This window comes from Oncorhynchus kisutch, linkage group LG3 (assembly GCF_002021735.2).
Source record: "Oncorhynchus kisutch isolate 150728-3 linkage group LG3, Okis_V2, whole genome shotgun sequence".
Classification (NCBI taxonomy): domain Eukaryota; kingdom Metazoa; phylum Chordata; class Actinopteri; order Salmoniformes; family Salmonidae; genus Oncorhynchus; species Oncorhynchus kisutch.
In genome coordinates, this window is record NC_034176.2 from 12,512,260 (window position 1) to 12,532,503 (window position 20,244).

General features: G+C 48.3%; 1 protein-coding gene across 1 annotated transcript in view; it reads right to left on the bottom strand.

Annotated features, from left to right (window-relative positions):
* LOC109872102 (adhesion G-protein coupled receptor V1) overlaps nucleotides 1-20,244 on the bottom strand; it is a 280,286-nt gene that overhangs the window by 153,398 nt on the left and 106,644 nt on the right. The window contains exons 71-83 of the mRNA XM_031817533.1: nucleotides 18,284-18,427; nucleotides 17,249-17,420; nucleotides 16,559-16,700; nucleotides 15,552-16,399; nucleotides 14,836-14,956; nucleotides 14,537-14,708; nucleotides 11,997-12,239; nucleotides 7,018-7,425; nucleotides 4,842-5,026; nucleotides 4,398-4,647; nucleotides 3,762-3,901; nucleotides 2,605-2,765; nucleotides 2,145-2,245 (exon numbers count right to left, since the gene is read on the bottom strand). Coding sequence (XP_031673393.1) covers nucleotides 2,145-2,245; nucleotides 2,605-2,765; nucleotides 3,762-3,901; nucleotides 4,398-4,647; nucleotides 4,842-5,026; nucleotides 7,018-7,425; nucleotides 11,997-12,239; nucleotides 14,537-14,708; nucleotides 14,836-14,956; nucleotides 15,552-16,399; nucleotides 16,559-16,700; nucleotides 17,249-17,420; nucleotides 18,284-18,427 — 3,087 coding nt within the window. The remainder of the gene's footprint in view (nucleotides 1-2,144; nucleotides 2,246-2,604; nucleotides 2,766-3,761; nucleotides 3,902-4,397; nucleotides 4,648-4,841; nucleotides 5,027-7,017; nucleotides 7,426-11,996; nucleotides 12,240-14,536; nucleotides 14,709-14,835; nucleotides 14,957-15,551; nucleotides 16,400-16,558; nucleotides 16,701-17,248; nucleotides 17,421-18,283; nucleotides 18,428-20,244) is intronic.

The following is a 20,244-nucleotide window of genomic DNA, read 5'->3' on the forward strand; positions in this document are numbered from 1 at the left end:
TTCCAGTATTTTACTTGCTATATTGTATTTACTTTGCCATCATGGCCTTTTTTTGCCTTTATCTCCCTTCTCACCTCATTTGCTCACATTGTATATAGACTTGTTTATACTGCATTATTGACTGTATGTTTGTTTTTACTCCATGTGTAACTCTGTGTCGTTTTATCTGTCGAACTGCTTTGCTTTATCTTGGCCAGGTCGCAATTGTAAATGAGAACTTGTTCTCAACTTGCCTACCTGGTTAAATAAAGGTAAAATAAAAATAAATAAAAATTTCCCAGGTCCAGAGGGTTGTGTCAGTGAATCATTACACTGAGGGAGATGCTCCTCTGGTCGGACTGATACCACAGAGTCTGGATCAACAGCTGGTACCTTAGAAACCCTCTAAAGAGGATGAGCCCTCAGCCCTGACCCCTAACCCCTGGTCATCTGCCAGTAGCATAGGACAAGTATGTATATGTGATGGGATTGTACACAGTGGAGCAATCGCTGATTTTGGGGTTTCAATCCTATTGGTGCATGAAGTTGGATGAACAGTAGTGCTGTGGTGGTGGGTGTTCTATTCCAAGAGATTCAACCTCATTGAACCCCTCGACTGTGTCAAAGTTCAACCACACAGTGTCAAAGAACTCTAGGTCAAACTCTGCACTGCTAGTTATAGGAAGATGTGGGGTTGATACTTCACCCTCTTCAGTTGTTTCAGACATGACCATTTAGACTTAGTTCATTTGGGTTTGCAAGTACAACTGCATTGAACAGAACATGTATAGACAAAGAAGTCCCGACCACAGATAGTCAAGCTGACCTTCAGCTATGAAGGGCACACAACCGAGCAAACCTTCACCCAGGCCTTGACCAGAAGGACAAACACTCCCCTACACATACCTACCAGGGTCTACCCGGGTCTACACGGGTCCACCAGGTTCTACCTGGTTTTACCAGGGTCTACGTAGGTCTACCCGGTTTTACCAGGGTCTACGTAGGTCTACCCGGTTTTACCAGGGTCTACGTAGGTCTACCCGGTTTTACCAGGGTCTACATAGGTCTACCTGGTTTTACCAGGGTCTACGTAGGTCTACCCAGTTTTACCAGGGTCTACGTAGGTCTACCCGGTTTTACCAGGGTCTACGTAGGTCTACCCGGTTTTACCAAGGTCTACGTAGGTCTACCCGGTTTTACCAGGGCCTATGTAGGTCTACCCGGTTTTACCGGGGCCTACCCGGGTCTACACGGGTCCACCGGGGTCTACACTGGTACACCAGGTTCTACCTGGTTTTACCGGGGCCTACGTAGGTCTACCCGGTTTTACCAGGGCCTACGTAGGTCTACCCGGTTTTACCGGGGCCTACCCGGGTCTTAACGTACAATACAGTATGTGACAAGGACACGGACAGGACGGAATTTTCCATCCAAAACCTTTTAGGTTCAGGGGCTCCACTTGGCAGTAAAAGTGGTGTGACCAGGGTGTTTGGCCCCATGAAGAAAGAGGTTTAGTAGAGGTCTGTGTTTGTCTGTCAGGCACTGGGGACCAGTGGAAAATTCCCACTCACAGGTCTGAAGGATCAGAGACACTCCTCCACGGTAGCCCCCCACCGGCCACATTTCTCTTTCACCGCCCTAACGGTTAACGGCAGCCGTGGTTTTTATGGGAAAGGGCCCAGGGGGATTGTTTTGTTGTCAGGGCTAACAGCCTAGTCCGTAAGGTTGTGGCGGCTACATTTGTTGGCATCCGTCCAGCCCTATGCACAATTCTTAGAAAATATCTGGTGACATCTGTAGCACCTGTTGGGGGGGGGGGGGGTACATGTGCGTGTGTGTGTGGGGGGTACGTGTGTGTGTGTGTGTGTGTTTGAGTAGAGTGGCTGTTGACCTATATGGCAAGGCAAATTGATCTGAATAGAGATGGATGCTTCTATCACTGGTTTCAGAAGTTTCTCAGCAGTCTAAATCTTCCCACACGGTCAGAATGTGCTAATCATCTCAATAAGACCCTGACAGAGTCAATAAAAATGCCAGGGAAACTAGTGATGTTTGTACCACCAAATGGCTAGTATGCTTGCATGAGAACATTGATCTGGACTGGGGAAGACATGTCTGTGTTGTGTGGAGATTCAGAGATGGGACAATACTGGGGGTCTTCATACCTGTGTCCCAAGGCAGCCTACCATCATGTGGGTGAGCAATTTGGCAGCAAACATGGGGAAGCGAGAACACAGCAGGTGGGATACGATGGCCAAGACGAAAGCTGAGGATCAAACCAAAAATAAATGCTTTGTCATTCCATGTCAACCATAAAAACCCATGTTTTATACTTGGATCAAAAATGCTTGTGGTAAGACCATCTAAAACCGAGTGGGAGGGGACTGTAGGACGGGAAGAGGCCCGAGCGATATCCAAAAGGAACAACAGTGATGAGGCAGACAGAATGGAGAAATGAAAGGAAAAAGACAGAGGAAACGAAGGGAGATACACATATACAGAAGATATAGATAAATAGATCAAAAGAGAGCGAGAAACAAAGAAAACTTGATATATTAGAAATGAGGACTGAAGGCTAAACTAGTTGTACTGAAAACCTAAAGAGACTCTTCCTCCATACGGTACCTGAGATGCAAATGAAGCCTGAGGCGTAGAAGGCCTCGTTGTAGGAGGCCAGGGAAGCCATCTGGGCGTGGGCCGTGTACACAGACAGGTGGGAGCAGGCACACTCCACATAGTTCCCACTGTCCTCCACCACCCTGCAGAACTGCCCGTCTGACAGCCAGCTAGAGGAGAGGGAGAGATAATACAGGAAGTAGTCAGCCTTAGGCTGGAAGTTCATATGAAGTTCTGATTGGAACATCCAGCTGTGTAGTGTCTCTGCTTGATTGGTTGCTCCGATGTGTCCACTCTCAGATGCATTAGGGAACTCAGAACATTTCAAAGAGTGACATGTATGACAAGATAAGAGCATAGAACTCATATTTTTTCCTTATGAAAATGAAGTTAATTTACTTTGTGCCTGACAGACAAGACTGATTGTCCTAGTCATGACTGCAAAGTCCATGACAAACTTTAATAGACCTGTCATCAGTGCAGTGAGACAAGGAGGAAGTTGAACAGGCCTTTCTTTTCCCCCTCAGGATGACGTTATCAACGCTGTCGTCTGCTTGGTTATCTGAGAGATGGATTGTTGTTGGATTCTAGTTATAGCTGCTCCACGGGCCAAACCAAACCGGAGAAATCTGCTTCCTGTTACAAGCTGTTCAGCCAAGAGTCCCACTCCGGACCTCCTCCGTAATGTTCTTTCAAACACACTTCTGAGGGGCGGGAATGTTCGGGAACTTGGAGCAGAGCAAACTTAACACTCACAGACAGCACAGAGCAGTCTAGGCCAGCCCAGAGAGGGATTGAGGGAGGCCAATTCATCTATATCCAAAGAAAGAGGTCATGGCTGGACAGAACCTGATCCCTGAACTCTGACCTCTCTACTAGAGGCTGACCTGAAGTGTGAGGTTCACACCTACAGAGCAGACTCGAGAAGAAGGGGGAGGACCCTTTAACTCACCTAAGTGATTGTGTCCTACAGTCATTTCACTCACACACCACATTATCACATGGGTTCAAGTTCATGATAGCAACAGAAATGAAGAGAAATATACGTTTTGGGGAATTAATAAAAAAACATAGAATGTGTGATTAAGAATGCTCTGTTTGTTGTGCTAGAGCTTCATCGTACTATGCGAAGTAAAGTAACTGGGTATAGGAGTGGGGGGTCGTACCTCTCAACAGCCTGGCTCCACAGAAGGCACAGAGACTGGCCAGGTTTGACCCTCAACCCGGGGGTGTGGATACGGTACACCACCTCGTTACCCTCAGTCAGGGGTCGTGACCCTCGACCCTGCAGGCTGGCAGAGAACACCTACACATCCAGAGAAATACCATTACAGTACAGAGTGGGATGGAGCTGGCCCGAAACACGGATCTGAGGTCAACTTTGTACTTTTCCTATTATTGTTCAACTAAGGATTGGGGAGGGGTAAACTGATCCTAGATCTGGGTCTACGGTTGCTATGGACAAACACTTTAGGTCTTTATAGCTGTAAAGACCTAGTGGCAGAGACCTGACACAGAGCCTCAGTGGAACAACACTGCCCCCTGCAGGTTACACCAAGCACTAAGGTTCCATTGAAGAATACATTTTCAACTGTAATACCACAGGTATTCTCCTGTAACTTGATATTTATTTACCTTTATTTTACCGGATAAATGGACTGAATGAGAGAAAGAAAAAAACTTTTTACAATAATGACTTTGGGAAGAATTGCAGAGTGCACCCATTTCCAGTATAGTTACCCACCAGTCTAAGTATTACTAGCTGTCATGGTGTGGCTTTGAGTGTATGTGGGTCTGCTTGCCTTGCCGTTGAGCGCGGTGGTTTTGTCGGTGAGGAACCAGTGTTCGGTGCTGTACTCTGTGAGCTGCACCCGGCGGCAGGCTGAGGGGGAGATGGTGCCAGTGGGCAAGGCTGGCACCTCCAGGAGTTTCTCTGGCAACTGAAAGGTGTCTGAGTTCTTGCCTGTGAACATGTGCCCGTTGATCTGGGTAGGGTACCAGTGGTACGAAGAGATGGAAATGTAGGCACAAGTGTCCAGAATGGTCCTCCCCCTTTAAAAATACCAACAAATCACACTCTTATGTTACTCATATAGTCTTCTTTTTAACAATGGGAAAGGGTGATCCATTCTATATTTTGCCCCTCAAATAAGACATCTACTATAATAGCATAGTCAGCGGCAGAAATAATAGACAGCAATACTCTTGAGTTTTTTACCAACAATCCCCCATGAGGCAGAACGCACCTTTGAGCCTGTGCTCCACACTGGCTGTGTGTGAGCAGGGAAAAGGCGAAGCGCTCGGCCACCTCTGCCAGTTGGCTCAGGCCTCCTGTGTCGACTCGGCTGGGGTTGGCCATGGCACACAGTAGGTCATAGGTCAAGCCACGGCTGCTGTCCGCAATAGGGGTGCGCTCTGCCTCCGTAAGCACCTGGCCAAGCAGAGAGAGAATCTCAGTTTGTGTTTGTGCAGAATTGGAGGTAATTATGACTAAGACAAATATATACAATAATCTGAGAGCCACCTATCAAATTCACTCACTCACACACACACACACACACACACACACACACACACACACACACACACACACACACACACACACACACACACACACACACACACACACACACACACACACACACACACAGTACCCTGTGGGTTATGTAACACACACAGTACCCTGTGGGTTATGTAACACACACACAGTACCCTGTGGGATATGTAAGACACACAGTACCCTGTGGGATATGTAAGACACACAGTACCCTGTGGGTTATGTAAGACACACAGTACCCTGTGGGTTATGTAACACACACAGTACCCTGTGGGATATGTAAGACACACAGTACCCTGTGGGATATGTAAGACACACAGTACTCTGTGGGTTATGTAAGACACACAGTACCCTGTGGGATATGTAAGACACACAGTACCCTGTGGGATATGTAAGACACACAGTACCCTGTGGGTTATGTAACACACACAGTACCCTGTGGGTTATGTAGCACACGCACAGTACCCTGTGGGTTATGTAACATACGCACAGTACCCTGTGGGTTATGTAACACACACAGTGCCCTGTGGGTTATGTAACACACACACAGTACCCTGTGGGATATGTAGCACACACAGTACAATGCAAACACAGGCTAGGTTTGCCTCTCAGTGAGTGTGTGTGGAAGCTCTTAAGTGTGATGTCTCTTTGAACCTCCCATCTCCCTCTCAGGAACATGTTGGTTCATTCCTAGTTTGGTGGTGACAGTTATTCACTGTGTCCTTAGCCCCAATCTGCTCTCTCACATTGTAAAGACGGGTTGGTTGCTTAGCAACAAAACCCGACCCGTGCGCAACTATGGGGATAAACAGAACATTTTGGCTTAGATTGTTGACAACATGTTAGCTATATTTCATCTCCAATGTTTATTTAGAACATAAATACATTTGCACAATGAGTACTTGTTGTCTCTCAAATACATTGTTACAGTTGTTGTTTTTTATTTATTTTTTTACCTTTATTTAACCAGGCAAGTCAGTTAAGAACAAATTCTTATTTTCAATGACGGCCTAGGAACAGTGGGTTAACTGCCTGTTCAGGGGCAGAACGACAGATTTTGTACCTTGTCAGCTCAGGGATTTGAACTTGCAACCTTTCGGTTACTAGTCCAATGCTCTAACCACTAGGCTACCCTGCCTCTCCAAATTTTTGCCATATTAGCATTGACATGAAATCAGTCAAACACCTCAAAACTAGACACGGTGCCAAGAACAAGATAAAACTAGCTGAAATGAGTCACCTACGTGGCAGTTTCTTGTCATTGTTGGTAGCTATCTGACCATCCAGAATCACAACAATTCACAGACTTCTGCCCCACTGAAGCGTGTGCATCGTTTTGGTGACATTGTCAGCTAACCCGTCTATTACAGAGCAGACTTGACTTGGCTACAGGCTGATGGATTCAGCCGCTTTAGTCAGACACTAAGTGACAACAGAGACCTTTTAAAAACTCATCTGTAGATCTGTCATCATTTTGTACTTGGACAAAACTCACACACAGGCACACACATATGCAACACACACATATGCAACACACACATATGCAACACACACATATGCAACACACACATATGCAACACACACATATGCAACACACACATATGCAACACACACATATGCAACACACACATATGCAACACACACTAGACACACACATATGCAACACACACATATGCAACACACACATATGCAACACACACATATGCAACACACACATATGCAACACACACATATGCAACACACACATATGCAACACACACTAGACACACACATACACAAAAAAAAACAGAACTTTTAATAGCAAACAAAACAAATACTGGCTCCTCCTTCTCCCCCCTCGCTCCCTCACTCTCCTTCCCTCTCACCTTCCCCAGTGCGTCCAGCACGGCGGTCAGTTGTTCTGGATTGAGCTGTGCCGTGAACTTGCTGAGCAGAGCCTGGAGCACCCTGTCCAGTATGGTAGTGTCCAGAGGCTGCTGGAGCTGGTCCAACAGGACCCACACAGCCTGGGCCTCTGTGCCCGACACCAGGGTCACGTTGGCCAGGCCGTACTCAGGGTGCACCCTGGCCCCTCCACTGGCCCCATACAGCTCCACGTGAAAGCGCTTCGGCGGGGGGTTGGAGGAGGCCTGGTCTGGGGTGAGGGTGATGTTCAGCCCTATGCTCCTTTGGCCCAGGTCAAAGGTCAGCTGGCCCTCTTCTTTCAGAAAGTCCATCCCGGCCACGGCAGGCCAGATCAGAGTGGGCCCTACTGCCTCAGCCCGAGGGACTTCCTTTTGGATGACAACGAAACAGGAGTGTGAGGTCACAGTAGGATGGAAAGATGGAGGGAGTTGGGAAAGAAGACGGAGAGAGAGAAAGAGAGATGGGTGGATGAATAGGGGATAGGTGTTGTGTCATTACCACTGGCGTACCAACCACCCCCGCAGCCCCTGCAAATATCACTGCACCCTCCTCTCCCTTCCCAAACAGCTTAAGAACGTGTTTTTGTTGTTGTTGAAGAAACTGGCTGTAAAAACGACAACATTTTATCTCAACCTCATGGCAAAATGTGTACAATAGGATGGAAATTAGTTTTAAAAATGCTAAATTATCTCAGCCTCATTGCAAGATTTATAGAATAGCATGAGATTAGCTATAAAACTATGCCGATGGTCATTTCAAAAGATAAGAGGAGGTGGTTGGAGAGCCATGGAGAAACAGAAGAAGGGAAAAGGACAAATGAATGTGGAGGGACTCTGCGTCCATTAGTGTGAAAGATGATAGGAGATAACCTGGTCATATGTAACAGGATGTGGAGACTGGAGATAACCTGGTCATATGTAACAGGATGTGGAGACTGGAGATAACCTGGTCATATGTAACAGGATGTGGAGACTGGAGATAACCTGGTCATATGTAACAGGATGTGGAGACTGGAGATAACCTGGTTATATGTAACAGGATGTGGAGACTGGAGATAACCTGGTCATATGTAACAGGATGTGGAGACTGGAGATAACCTGGTCATATGTAACAGGATGTGGAGACTGGAGATAACCTGGTCATATGTAACAGGATAAGATGACTGGAGATAACCTGGTCATATGTAACAGGATGTGGAGACTGGAGATAACCTGGTCATATGTATCAGGATAAGATGACTGGAGATAACCTGGTCATATGTAACAGGATAAGACGACAGGAGATAACCTGGTCATATGTAACAGGATGTGGAGACTGGAGATAACCTGGTCATATGTATCAGGATAAGATGACTGGAGTTAACCTGGTCATATGTATCAGGATACGATGACTGGAGATAACCTGGTCATATGTGTCAGGATAACATGACTGGAGATAACCTGGTCATATGTAATAGGATGTGGAGACTGTAGTTAACCCGGTATATGTAATAGGATGTGGAGACTGTAGTTAACCTGGTTATATGTAACAGGAGGTGGAGACTAGTTAACCTGGTTATATGTAATAGGATGTGGAGACTGTAGTTAACCTGGTTATATGTAACAGGAGGTGGAGACTGTAGTTAACCTGGTTATATGTAATAGGATGTGGAGACTGTAGTTAACCTGGTTATATGTAACAGGAGGTGGAGACTGTAGTTAACCTGGTTATATGTAACAGGATGTGGAGACTAGTTAACCTGGTTATATGTAATAAGATGTGGAGACTGTAGTTAACCTGGTTATATGTAACAGGATGTGGAGACTGTAGTTAACCTGGTTATATGTAACAGGATGTGGAGACTAGTTAACCTGGTTATATGTAATAGGATGTGGAGACTGTAGTTAACCTGGTTATATGTAACAGGATGTGGAGACTGTAGTTAACCTGGTTATATGTAATAGGATGTGGAGACTGTAGTTAACCTGGTTATATGTAACAGGATGTGGAGACTAGTTAACCTGGTTATATGTAATAGGATGTGGAGACTGTAGTGAACCTGGTTATATGTAACAGGATGTGGAGACTGTAGTTAACCTGGTTATATGTAACAGGAGGTGGAGACTAGTTAACCTGGTTATATGTAATAGGATGTGGAGACTGTAGTTAACCTGGTTATATGTAACAGGATGTGGAGACTAGTTAACCTGGTTATATGTAACAGGATGTGGAGACTGTAGTTAACCTGGTTATATGTAACAGGATGTGGAGACTAGTTAACCTGGTTATGTGTAATAGGATGTGGAGACTGTAGTGAACCTGGTTATATGTAACAGGATGTGGAGACTGTAGTTAACCTGGTTATATGTAATAGGATGTGGAGACTGTAGTTAACCTGGTTATATGTAACAGGATGTGGAGACTGTAGTTAACCTGGTTATATGTAACAGGATGTGGAGACTAGTTAACCTGGTTATATGTAATAGGATGTGGAGACTGTAGTTAACCTGGTTATATGTAACAGGATGTGGAGACTGTAGTTAACCTGGTTATATGTAACAGGATGTGGAGACTGTAGTTAACCTGGTTATATGTAACAGGATGTGGAGACTGTAGTTAACCTGGTTATATGTAACAGGATGTGGAGACTAGTTAACCTGGTTATATGTAATAGGATGTGGAGACTGTAGTTAACCTGGTTATATGTAACAGGATGTGGAGACTAGTTAACCTGGTTATATGTAATAGGATGTGGAGACTGTAGTTAACCTGGTTATATGTAACAGGAGGTGGAGACTAGTTAACCTGGTTATATGTAATAGGATGTGGAGACTGTAGTTAACCTGGTTATATGACCAGTTGGGAGCCCCATGTAGCCCAAGTGTAGATAATCCTATAATAAAAGCAAAATGGTACAAACCTCATGTCGCTGTCATAATCTGTTCAACAGTTATTTGAGTTCTTACCCTTGTAGGATAGCCAGAATTAAGGTGACTAAATAAATGGAGGCCAGAGGGGAAAAAGTGGCAAATAACCTGGAAAATTGAATGGCGTCAGCTAGGCTGGATTCTGTGTCAGAATTAAAGCTACTGGCAACCTGACAGGGTCACTTTCCCATTGAACTCTTCATCCCTCTTCTCGAATTCACATTCAACAATAGAGGGAAGATGGATATTGATATTGAGACATGACGTGTTATTTTCATATTTTAGTATGTATTTTCATATTAATTCAAAATTCCTATTATTTTTTAAAGATTTCTCACAAAAACAATAGTATCTCTGAAATGTCAACGGAGCACTGAGCGAAAACTAAAGTTTTTTATTTTCAAAGCCTTTTACATTTAGTTCAGCTCACGTCATGCTAATTTAGTTGTTACGAGGAATCTGCATTACTATGTCAACAGAGCTCAGTGCTTATTATTGGATGTATTTGGAATCGAAATCCAACTTTTTTAATCCAAAACACGAATAATCATATTTGTTTTGGTAATATTTATTTTAGAACATAAGGAAATTCAATTTCATCACAAAAGCGTGTTTTCAGTAGACACCCTACACAATAGATCGACATAAACCACTTGAGGAATAGGGAGCTACTGGATGGAGCGTGTCATCGATACATCCTGAGCCATTTCCTGGGGGCTAGGACTGAGCCTGGGACTGGGATTGAGGCTGGGGCTGGGACTGGGGCTGAGGCTGGGGCTGGGGCTAGGACTGGGACTGGGGCTGGGGCTGAGGCTGAGACTGGGACTGGGGCTGGGGCTGGGGCTGGGGCTGGGGCTGGGGCTGGGACTGGGGCTGGGACTGGGGCTGGGGCTGAGACTGAGGCTGGGGCTGGGGCTAGGGATGGGACTGGGACTGAGGCTGGGGCTAGGCCTGGGACTGGGGCTGATGTTAGGGTTGGGTGGCTGGGACTGAGGCTGACACGGGGGCTGAGACTGAGGCTAGGGTTGGGGGGCTGGGACAGGCTGCGACTGGGGCTGGGACTGGGACTGATGCTAGGGTTGGGTGGCTGGGACAGGTTGGGGTTGAGGCTGGGACTGAGGCTGAGGCTGGAACTGAGACTGAGGCTAGGATTGTTGGGCTGGGACAGGTTGGAGTTGAGGCTGGGACTGAGGCTGGGGCTGGGACTGGGGCCGGGACTGAGGCTGACACTGGGGCTGAGTCTGAGGCTGAGCTAGAGGCTAGGGTTGGGGGGCTGGGACAGGCTGGGGTTTAGGCTGGGACTGGGACTGGGACTGAGGCTAGGGTTGGGTGGCTGGGACAGGCTGGGGTTGAGGCTGGGACTGAGGCTGACACTGGGGCTGAGAATGAGGCTAGGGTTGTTAGGCTGGGACAGACTTGGGTTGAGAATGGGACTGAGGCTGGGACTGAGGCTGACGCTGAGGCTGAGTCTAGAGTTGGGGGGCTGGGACAGGCTGGGGCTGGGACTGGGACTGATGCTGACACTGGGGCTGAGACTGAGTCTAGGGTTGGGGGGCTGGGACAGGCTAGGGTTGGGTGGCTGGGACTGAGGCTGACACTGGGGCTGAGACTGAGGCTAGGGTTGGGGGGCTGGGACAGGCTGGGATTGAGGCTGGGGCTGGGAACTAAGGCTAGGATTCGGGGCTGGGTGCTTTTTGGGTGTTAGTGTCTCTCGCTGGCATTGCAGTAGAGTTTGACTTAGATGACCCATGACCAATACACCGTGAGACATTGAAGGTGAAACACATCCGGTCAGTATAATTAGGTGAGGGAGATGAATGGAAATCTGATCTAGTGAGTTAGACAATACAACAACCTGAATAAGATGGGACTAGTGATTTTCAAGGATGTGACTGGTTACAAAGGGAGACAATGTATGGTGTGGGAATGTATGGCAATATTTGTGTGGCTATTCCATGAACATTGTACTGTATGTAGTGTGTATACAGTGTATGTGTGTGTGTGTGTTCGCTGAGTGTGTGTATGCTTCTCACCAGCATGCGGTAGAGTACGGTGATGTTGGAGGCCGTGCTGGCCTCTCTGTACACCTGCAGACTGAGGTGGGTGGTCTTGAGGTGGGCTACAGGCAGTCTGGACCCAACTGCAAAGTAGACCAGCCCCAGCGGGTCATCGCTCTCCAGCAGGGTGATGTTGGCAAAGCGGGAACTTTCATTGATGGCAGCGCCAACACCCACCTGGTAGATCTCAACCAGGAACCAGGCCTGGTACTCGGGCTCCTATGGCAATACGCAGACAGAGGGAGTTAAGGAACGTCTAACTGGTTATAGATGGAAATACATAACAGAGGAGAAAAGGAAGAAGAAAAGAAAAATAGAATGTGAACATGGGATTACAGGCTTCCCCAGCCACAAAACGACTGTGGTGTTGAACATGGGATTATGGGCTTCCCCAGCCACAAAACGACTGTGGTGTTGAACATGGGATTACAGGTTTCCCCAGCCACAAAACGACTGTGGTGTTGAACATGGGATTACGGGCTTCCCCAGCCACAAAACGACTGTGGTGTTGAACATGGGATTACAGGCTTCCCCAGCCACAAAACGACTGTGGTGTTGAACATGGGATTACAGGCTTCCCCAGCCACAAAACGACTGTGGTGTTGAACATGGGATTACGGGCTTCCCCAGCCACAAAACGACTGTACTGTTGAACATGGGATTATGGGCTTCCCCAGCCACAAAACAACTGTGGTGTTGAACATGGGATTATGGGCTTCCCCAGCCACAAAACGACTGTGGTGTTGAACATGGGATTATGGGCTTCCCCAGCCACAAAACGACTGTGGTGTTGAACATGGGATTATGGGCTTCCCCAGCCACAAAACGACTGTGGTGTTGAACATGGGATTATGGGCTTCCCCAGCCACAAAACGACTGTGGTGTTGAACATGGGATTATAGGCTTCCCCAGCCACAAAACGACTGTACTGTTGAACATGGGATTACGGGCTTCCCCAGCCACAAAACGACTGTGGTGTTGAACATGGGATTATGGGTTTCCCCAGCCACAAAACGACTGTGGTGTTGAACATGGGATTATGGGCTTCACCAGCCACAAAACGACTGTGGTGTTGAACATGGGATTATGGGCTTCCCCAGCCACAAAACGACTGTACTGTTGAACATGGGATTACGGGCTTCCCCAGCCACAAAACGACTGTGGTGTTGAACATGGGATTACAGGCTTCCCCAGCCACAAAACGACTGTGGTGTTGAACATGGGATTACGGGCTTCCCCAGCCACAAAACGACTGTACTGTTGAACATGGGATTACAGGCTTCCCCAGCCACAAAACGACTGTGGTGTTGAACATGGGATTACAGGCTTCCCCAGCCATAAGATTACAGTACAGTACAAGCAATGTTTATAAAATTAGTTATAGAATTGAGCCCCATGTCACATAATGGTGGTCCAGTCCTGCAGCCTCCAACAATCTGGGACTCATGTCTCTCCTCTCCAGGTCTGAGGACTGTGTCATAACAGCAGGGAAGTAGGAGGGGAGGAAGCACAGCAGACAGACTGCACTCAATAGGAGGAGGTGTGCCCTAAAATATCCCTCACACACAGACACATAGCAGGACAGGATGTGGGCTGGGTGAGCTGCCTGGTCAGACCACCCAAAAAATACAATATATGTTTTATTGTTACATACACCGGATAGGTGCAGTGAAATGTGTTGTTTTACAGGGTCAGTCATGGTCAACTTGGGTATTCAAGTCAGTGACCCTTCAGATACTGGCCCAACACTCTAACAACTAGGCTAATTACTGACTGAGGAGAGGAGAGGAGAGGAGAGGAGAGGAGAGGAGAGGAGAGGAGAGGAGAGGAGAGGAGAGGAGAGGAGAGGAGAGGAGAGGAGAGGAGAGGAGAGGAGAGGAGGGTGTGATTACGCCACAGGACCTTCCTGCCCTGCTCCTGTGACCCTATATTGACCTCGATGCCACTCACAGCCCAATCTCTCCACTAACGTCCACATTAATACACAGCCAGAGCCTCTGACACTACAGCAGAAAGAAACGTGGACAAACAAAAGAGATGTGTGGTCTGCCAGGGACAGAGCTTCAGTATTAGGACATCCAGGGAAAGAGCTTCAGTATTAGGACATCCAGGGACAGAGCTTCAGTATTAGGACATCCAGGGAGAGAGCTCCAGTATTAGGACATCCAGGGAAAGAGCTCCAGTATTAGGACATCCAGGGACAGAGCTTCAGTATTAGGACATCCAGGGAAAGAGCTCCAGTATTAGGACATCCAGGGACAGAGCTTCAGTATTAGGACATCCTGCTTGTTCCTTCAAGTCAGTGCTCCAAACAGAGAGGATTTGCTGACAGTTTTAAAGTACTATGACATGTGTCTATTCTGGTACCACCCTGACCTACATTTTATTTTATTTAACCAAGCAAATCAGTTGAGAACAAATTCTTATTTTACAATGATAGCCTACCCCGGCCAAACCCTCCTCTAACCCAGGGAGAGATACTAGAGATACAACCTCTAGTACTACCTGGGACTCACCTGGTCCTGTCGGACCTCCATGCTGAAGACACAGAGGACCTGTCCTCTCCTGCAAAGCACTTTGCCTGAGGTCTGCCACAGCTCCCGTGTCAGGTTCACTCCGTTGTTGACCAGGGATGGCTGCGCCCTGCTGAACGTGGCCCGCCACTTCACCTCAACGTCCTCAAAGGCCCTGTGTGGGGGAAGCAGACCGTTCACACAAACACACACGCAGCGCCCCCGAGTGGCTGGGGGTGATCATTGCAGCTTTCAGATGACAGTCATATGGGAACAGGGTCAATATGGAGGAAATTACCTACCTGTTTTGTTGTCTCTGCAAGTAAAGTAGGGCTGTTCTGTTTACTTCTGAGTCCTCGTCCAGAACCTGACCCAGCAGAGAACTCACACTGAAACCCACTATCCCGTTATGGAAATCACTCCCTGAGAGAATGTGGAGGGAGGGAGTGAGAGAAAGAGAGAAAGAGAGACAGACAGACAGACAGACAGAGAGAGAGAGAGAGAGAAAGACAGAGAGAGAGAGAGTGAAAGACAGAGAGAGAGAGAGAGAGAGAGAGAGAGAGAGAGAGAGAGAGAGAGAGACAGACAGACAGACAGACAGACAGACAGACAGACAGACAGACAGACAGACAGACAGACAGACAGACAGACAGACAGACAGAGTGAGAGAGACAGAGAAAGAAGGAGAGAGAGATATTGATATTACTTTTTCCATATGTATGCTATTCACTGTATGTACACAGAGCATTCAACAAACCAGCGCATCAAGCTTCCCAATCCTGTTGTAACGGTGCCTTTGATTATATCATCAGTTATCTTCAACTGAACAGTGGAATAGATTTCACATCACTGGATCTGCAATCAGATGCCCAGTGACCGAATTTAGGGATTGAATTGGAAAACAATGACCTAGACAGAGAACACATTGTTCTAGAGAAACTAGAAATGGCTGACCAATGGGTAGACTGAGGAGCATATGACATGGAGCCCGAGGTAGATATAACGTTTCAGTATTTACCTAGGATGATGATTTTGGCAAAGGAGCTGAAGCCCTGCTGGTCGGGCCCATCTGCGATCTGCGCACCTCCCTCTGGGTCGCTGAGGTAGATGAAGAACACTTCCTGTCCCTCAGGCTCAGAGTCGTCTAGGATGATGAGGCTGACCTCGGCCTCACTCTGCCCCTCCTGCAGTGACACCAGGGCGGACTCCAGCTTGAAGTCTTGCCCCACAAGGGCCAGGGTCTTGTTGGGCTCTGGAGCAAAGGGAAAAGATGGACCCCCAACACTCCCACCTCCATAAGCCTGCACCTTGACCCTCACTGGCCCAGCCAGACTGCTAGACCTATGGACCCTGAGGAGCACTCTCTTCTCCTGCTGGCTCCCTTCCTCCCTGTCCTCTGTTGTCTCAACCAGTCCCGGCCCGATGCTCAGCACCCCCACCGTGACATCGCTGGCCAGGATGGTAACGGTGGCCACGCTGTGTTGTGGGATGAGATGGGGCCGGGGTTCACCCGATTGGGGGACACCACCACCGCTCAGTACCTGGACGTCTGTCAGGTTGACAAAGAAGGTTTCGTCTGGCTCCAAGAGCGCGTCGTCCAGAACGGACAGCCGGAGCAAGGCGGAGGTCTGGCGAGGTGAGTCAAAGAACAGCTCTCCGTCCCTCACTCCAGCGAAGTCCTGTCCTGCCAGGGCACTGCCCGACACCGTCTGGTAAGACAGGCGGGTACGGTTGCTACGAAAACCATAGAGCCGCTGGACGTAGAGGGTGATGGTTTGCACGTCCTCCTTGATGACCAGCTGGCGGGAGTCCGGGGCGAACTGGTACAGCCCCAGAGGCTCAACCTCTGCCACCGTGAACCCTGACCTGGAGAGGGAAACAGAGAGTAGCATCACACCATGGCTGTTAAAGTTTGTAACATTACTGTTACATACAGAATGCCATCTTCAGTCAGAGGGTTCCCGGCCCTATGTCTACAGTGCATAGAAGCGCCATAAGCTTGGCAAGTGAGTCTGTTTACTGTACCGGAGTCTAGCTACCCCAGGAGCAGGGGAGCTGGAGCCGGCTGCAGTGAGGTGGAGGGCGAAGGCCGCTGGCTCAGACACATTAGAGAGTGCCTGGAGGGACACAGCCTTGCTCCTCTCTCCATGGGCCATTGTCACTGAGCCTGAGGAGGAGGACAAACACCCTCAGACCACTCCCTCAGACAAACACCCTCAGACAAACACCCTCAGACAAACACCCTCTGACCACACAGCTCACAGCAATTCTCCTATCTGCGTGGTCATTTTCTAGGGTGTTTGTTGGTGGTGGTGTTTGGAAAGGGAGATAATTAAATGAGACTGGAGGAGGTATAGGTAGATTATCTGGTGGGTTTACTTAGAGAAAATGAGACCTCATCCTGTTCACATGCCCTCCTTCGGTTAGAGAGAGAGAGGGAAAATTAACCAATAGGGAGAGACCTGGACATTTTAGATCCACACCAAACCTCTTCTAAAGCTCACAGTGGTCAGTTTCCCTCGGAGCTCACAGTCATCAGTTTCCCTCAGAGCTCACAGTGGTCAGTTTCCCTCGGAGCTCACAGTCGTCAGTTTCCCACAGAGCTCACAGTGGTCAGTTTCCCTCGGAGCTCACATTGGTCAGTTTCCCTCGGAGCTCACAGTGGTCAGTTTCCCTCGGAGCTCACAGTCGTCAGTTTCCCTCAGAGGTCCTTACCTGAGCTGGGGGTGATGACTCCAGGCCTGAATCCTAACGGAGCCTGTCCGGGGGGGTACCCTGCGCTCCACTCCACCCTCACCGCTCCAAATAACCCAGTCCTGTACACCAGCGCCTCACACACACCCGTCTCCACACTGGAGACCTGCAACGCCAACGAGACAAAGCCCACCTACACACACACACACACACACACACACACACACACACACACACACACACACACACACACACACACACACACACACACACACACACACACACACACACACACACACACACACACACACACACAGAGGAGGAGGAATAGGGAAGGATGTGACACAACAGTTCCATTAAAGCCCAGTACAGATCTAACAACCTGTGAGACAAAGCAAAACTACACAGTATTAGAATGTTGTGTTGAAGAACGGCTGACTAAAGACGGTGCATTCGGATCAAAAGGACAAGATGAGTGTTGGAGACCATTTCCACGGTAACGGTGCATCTGTAGAATGAGGTGATGCCATTATGAGTGTCCACAGCCCTGTGTACCGCTGTAATGCTTTTATAATACTGTCTGTTAGCACAAGAGGTGGTAGTGGTAGCTAGCTAGGTCAAAATGCTAAGTCTATGTCATGGTCAGCACCAAGCTGGTCAACTGACTTTGAAAGGCTCATGTAACATGTACTTCTTCTAAGGTCATGACTGAGAGAGGTTGTGTGTTCACAGGGAGGTGCTACCAACCGCAGAGCAATAATTCAGTTACATACAGAGCATCCTCCCATCCGTCTTTCCAATGTAGTGGGAGTTGAGATGGGTTTCAAAAAGGGTGTAACTACGCCTCCTAGTGGCTAACAGAGGAGCCACACATGCAGCACTTACATCTTCCCAGTTGGGACAATGGTAAGCTCCAGAGTCAAGTTTCCCTATATATACAGGTCTGGGATCAGCTTCCCATAACCTAATCCTAGCCATAACCATTAATGCAAAACTAAACCAAGATCAGCATTTAGGTGCAACTTCACCTTACTCCATAAAGTTATTGACTGATACCTCAGCGCTCGCTGCTTCCTCTGGGACGGTCACTATGGCGACCCTGGCCTCCAGTAGGAGGCGAGGTGGGGAACTGAAGAGAGGTCCCAGGAGGCGCACGTCTGTAAGCTCCAAAGTAAAGTTCACACCCACTGAGAGAAACACCTAGAAGAGAGAGAAAACTTTCAGCCTGGTAACCAGGACTACAGAGGCAGGGTCAGTGACACAGCACTAGAGGACAGAGAGAGAGAGACATTCAGTCTGGTAACCAGGACGACAGAGGCAGGGTCAGTAACACAGCACTAGAGGACAGAGAGAGAGACATTCAGCCTGGTAACCAGGACGACAGAGGCAGGGTCAGTGACACAGCACTAGAGGACAGAGAGAGAGAGACATTCAGTCTGGTAACCAGGACGACAGAGGCAGGGTCAGTGACACAGCACTAGAAGACAGAGAGAGAGAGACATTCAGTCTGGTAACCAGGACGACAGAGGCAGGGTCAGTGACACAGCACTAGAAGACAGAGAGAGAGAGACATTCAGTCTGGTAACCAGGACGACAGAGGCAGGGTCAGTGACACAGCACTAGAAGACAGAGAGAGAGAGACATTCAGTCTGGTAACCAGGACGACAGAGGCAGGGTCAGTGACACAGCACTAGAAGACAGAGAGAGAGAGACATTCAGTCTGGTAACCAGGACGACAGAGGCAGGGTCAGTGACACAGCACTAGAAGACAGAGAGAGAGAGACATTCAGTCTGGTAACCAGGACGACAGAGGCAGGGTCAGTGACACAGCACTAGAGGACAGAGAGAGAGAGAGACATTCAGCCTGGTAACCAGGACTACAGAGGCAGGGTCAGTGACACAGCACTAGAGGACAGAGAGAGAGAGACATTCAGCCTGGTAACCAGGACAACAGAGGCAGGGTCAGTGACACAGCACTAGAGGACAGAGAGAGAGAGACATTCAGCCTGGTAACCAGGACAACAGAGGCAGGGTCAGTGACACAGCACTAGAAGACAGAGAGAGAGAGACATTCAGTCTGGTAACCAGGACGACAGAGGCAGGGTCAGTGACACAGCACTAGAGGACAGAGAGAGAGAGACATTCAGCCTGGTAACCAGGACAACAGAGGCAGGGTCAGTGACACAGCACTAGAAGACAGAGAGAGAGAGACATTCAGCCTGGTAACCAGGACAACAGAGGCAGGGTCAGTGACACAGCACTAGAAGACAGAGAGAGAGAGACATTCAGCCTGGTAACCAGGACAACAGAGGCAGGGTCAGTGACACAGCACTAGAGGACAGAGAGAGAGACATTCAGCCTGGTAACCAGGACAACAGAGGCAGGGTCAGTGACACAGCACTAGAAGACAGAGAGAGAGAGACATTCAGCCTGGTAACCAGGACAACAGAGGCAGGGTCAGTGACACAGCACTAGAGGACAGAGAGAGAGAGACATTCAGTCTGGTAACCAGGACGACAGAGGCAGGGTCAGTGACACAGCACTAGAGGACAGAGAGAGAGAGACATTCAGTCTGGTAACCAGGACAACAGAGGCAGGGTCAGTGACACAGCACTAGAAGACAGAGAGAGAGAGACATTCAGCCTGGTAACCAGGACAACAGAGGCAGGGTCAGTGACACAGCACTAGAAGACAGAGAGAGAGAGACATTCAGTCTGGTAACCAGGACAACAGAGGCAGGGTCAGTGACACAGCACTAGAAGACAGAGAGAGAGAGACATTCAGTCTGGTAACCAGGACGACAGAGGCAGGGTCAGTGACACAGCACTAGAGGACAGAGAGAGAGAGACATTCAGCCTGGTAACCAGGACAACAGAGGCAGGGTCAGTGGAGTACTGGAGACAAGTTTGGTTTGATAAAATGGCCTTATTAGGGAGGTTATGGAAAGCTTTGAAAAACTATACAGATTCAATGTTATCTTCATAAATTGCTAGAAAATGTATGAGTATATTCATAGC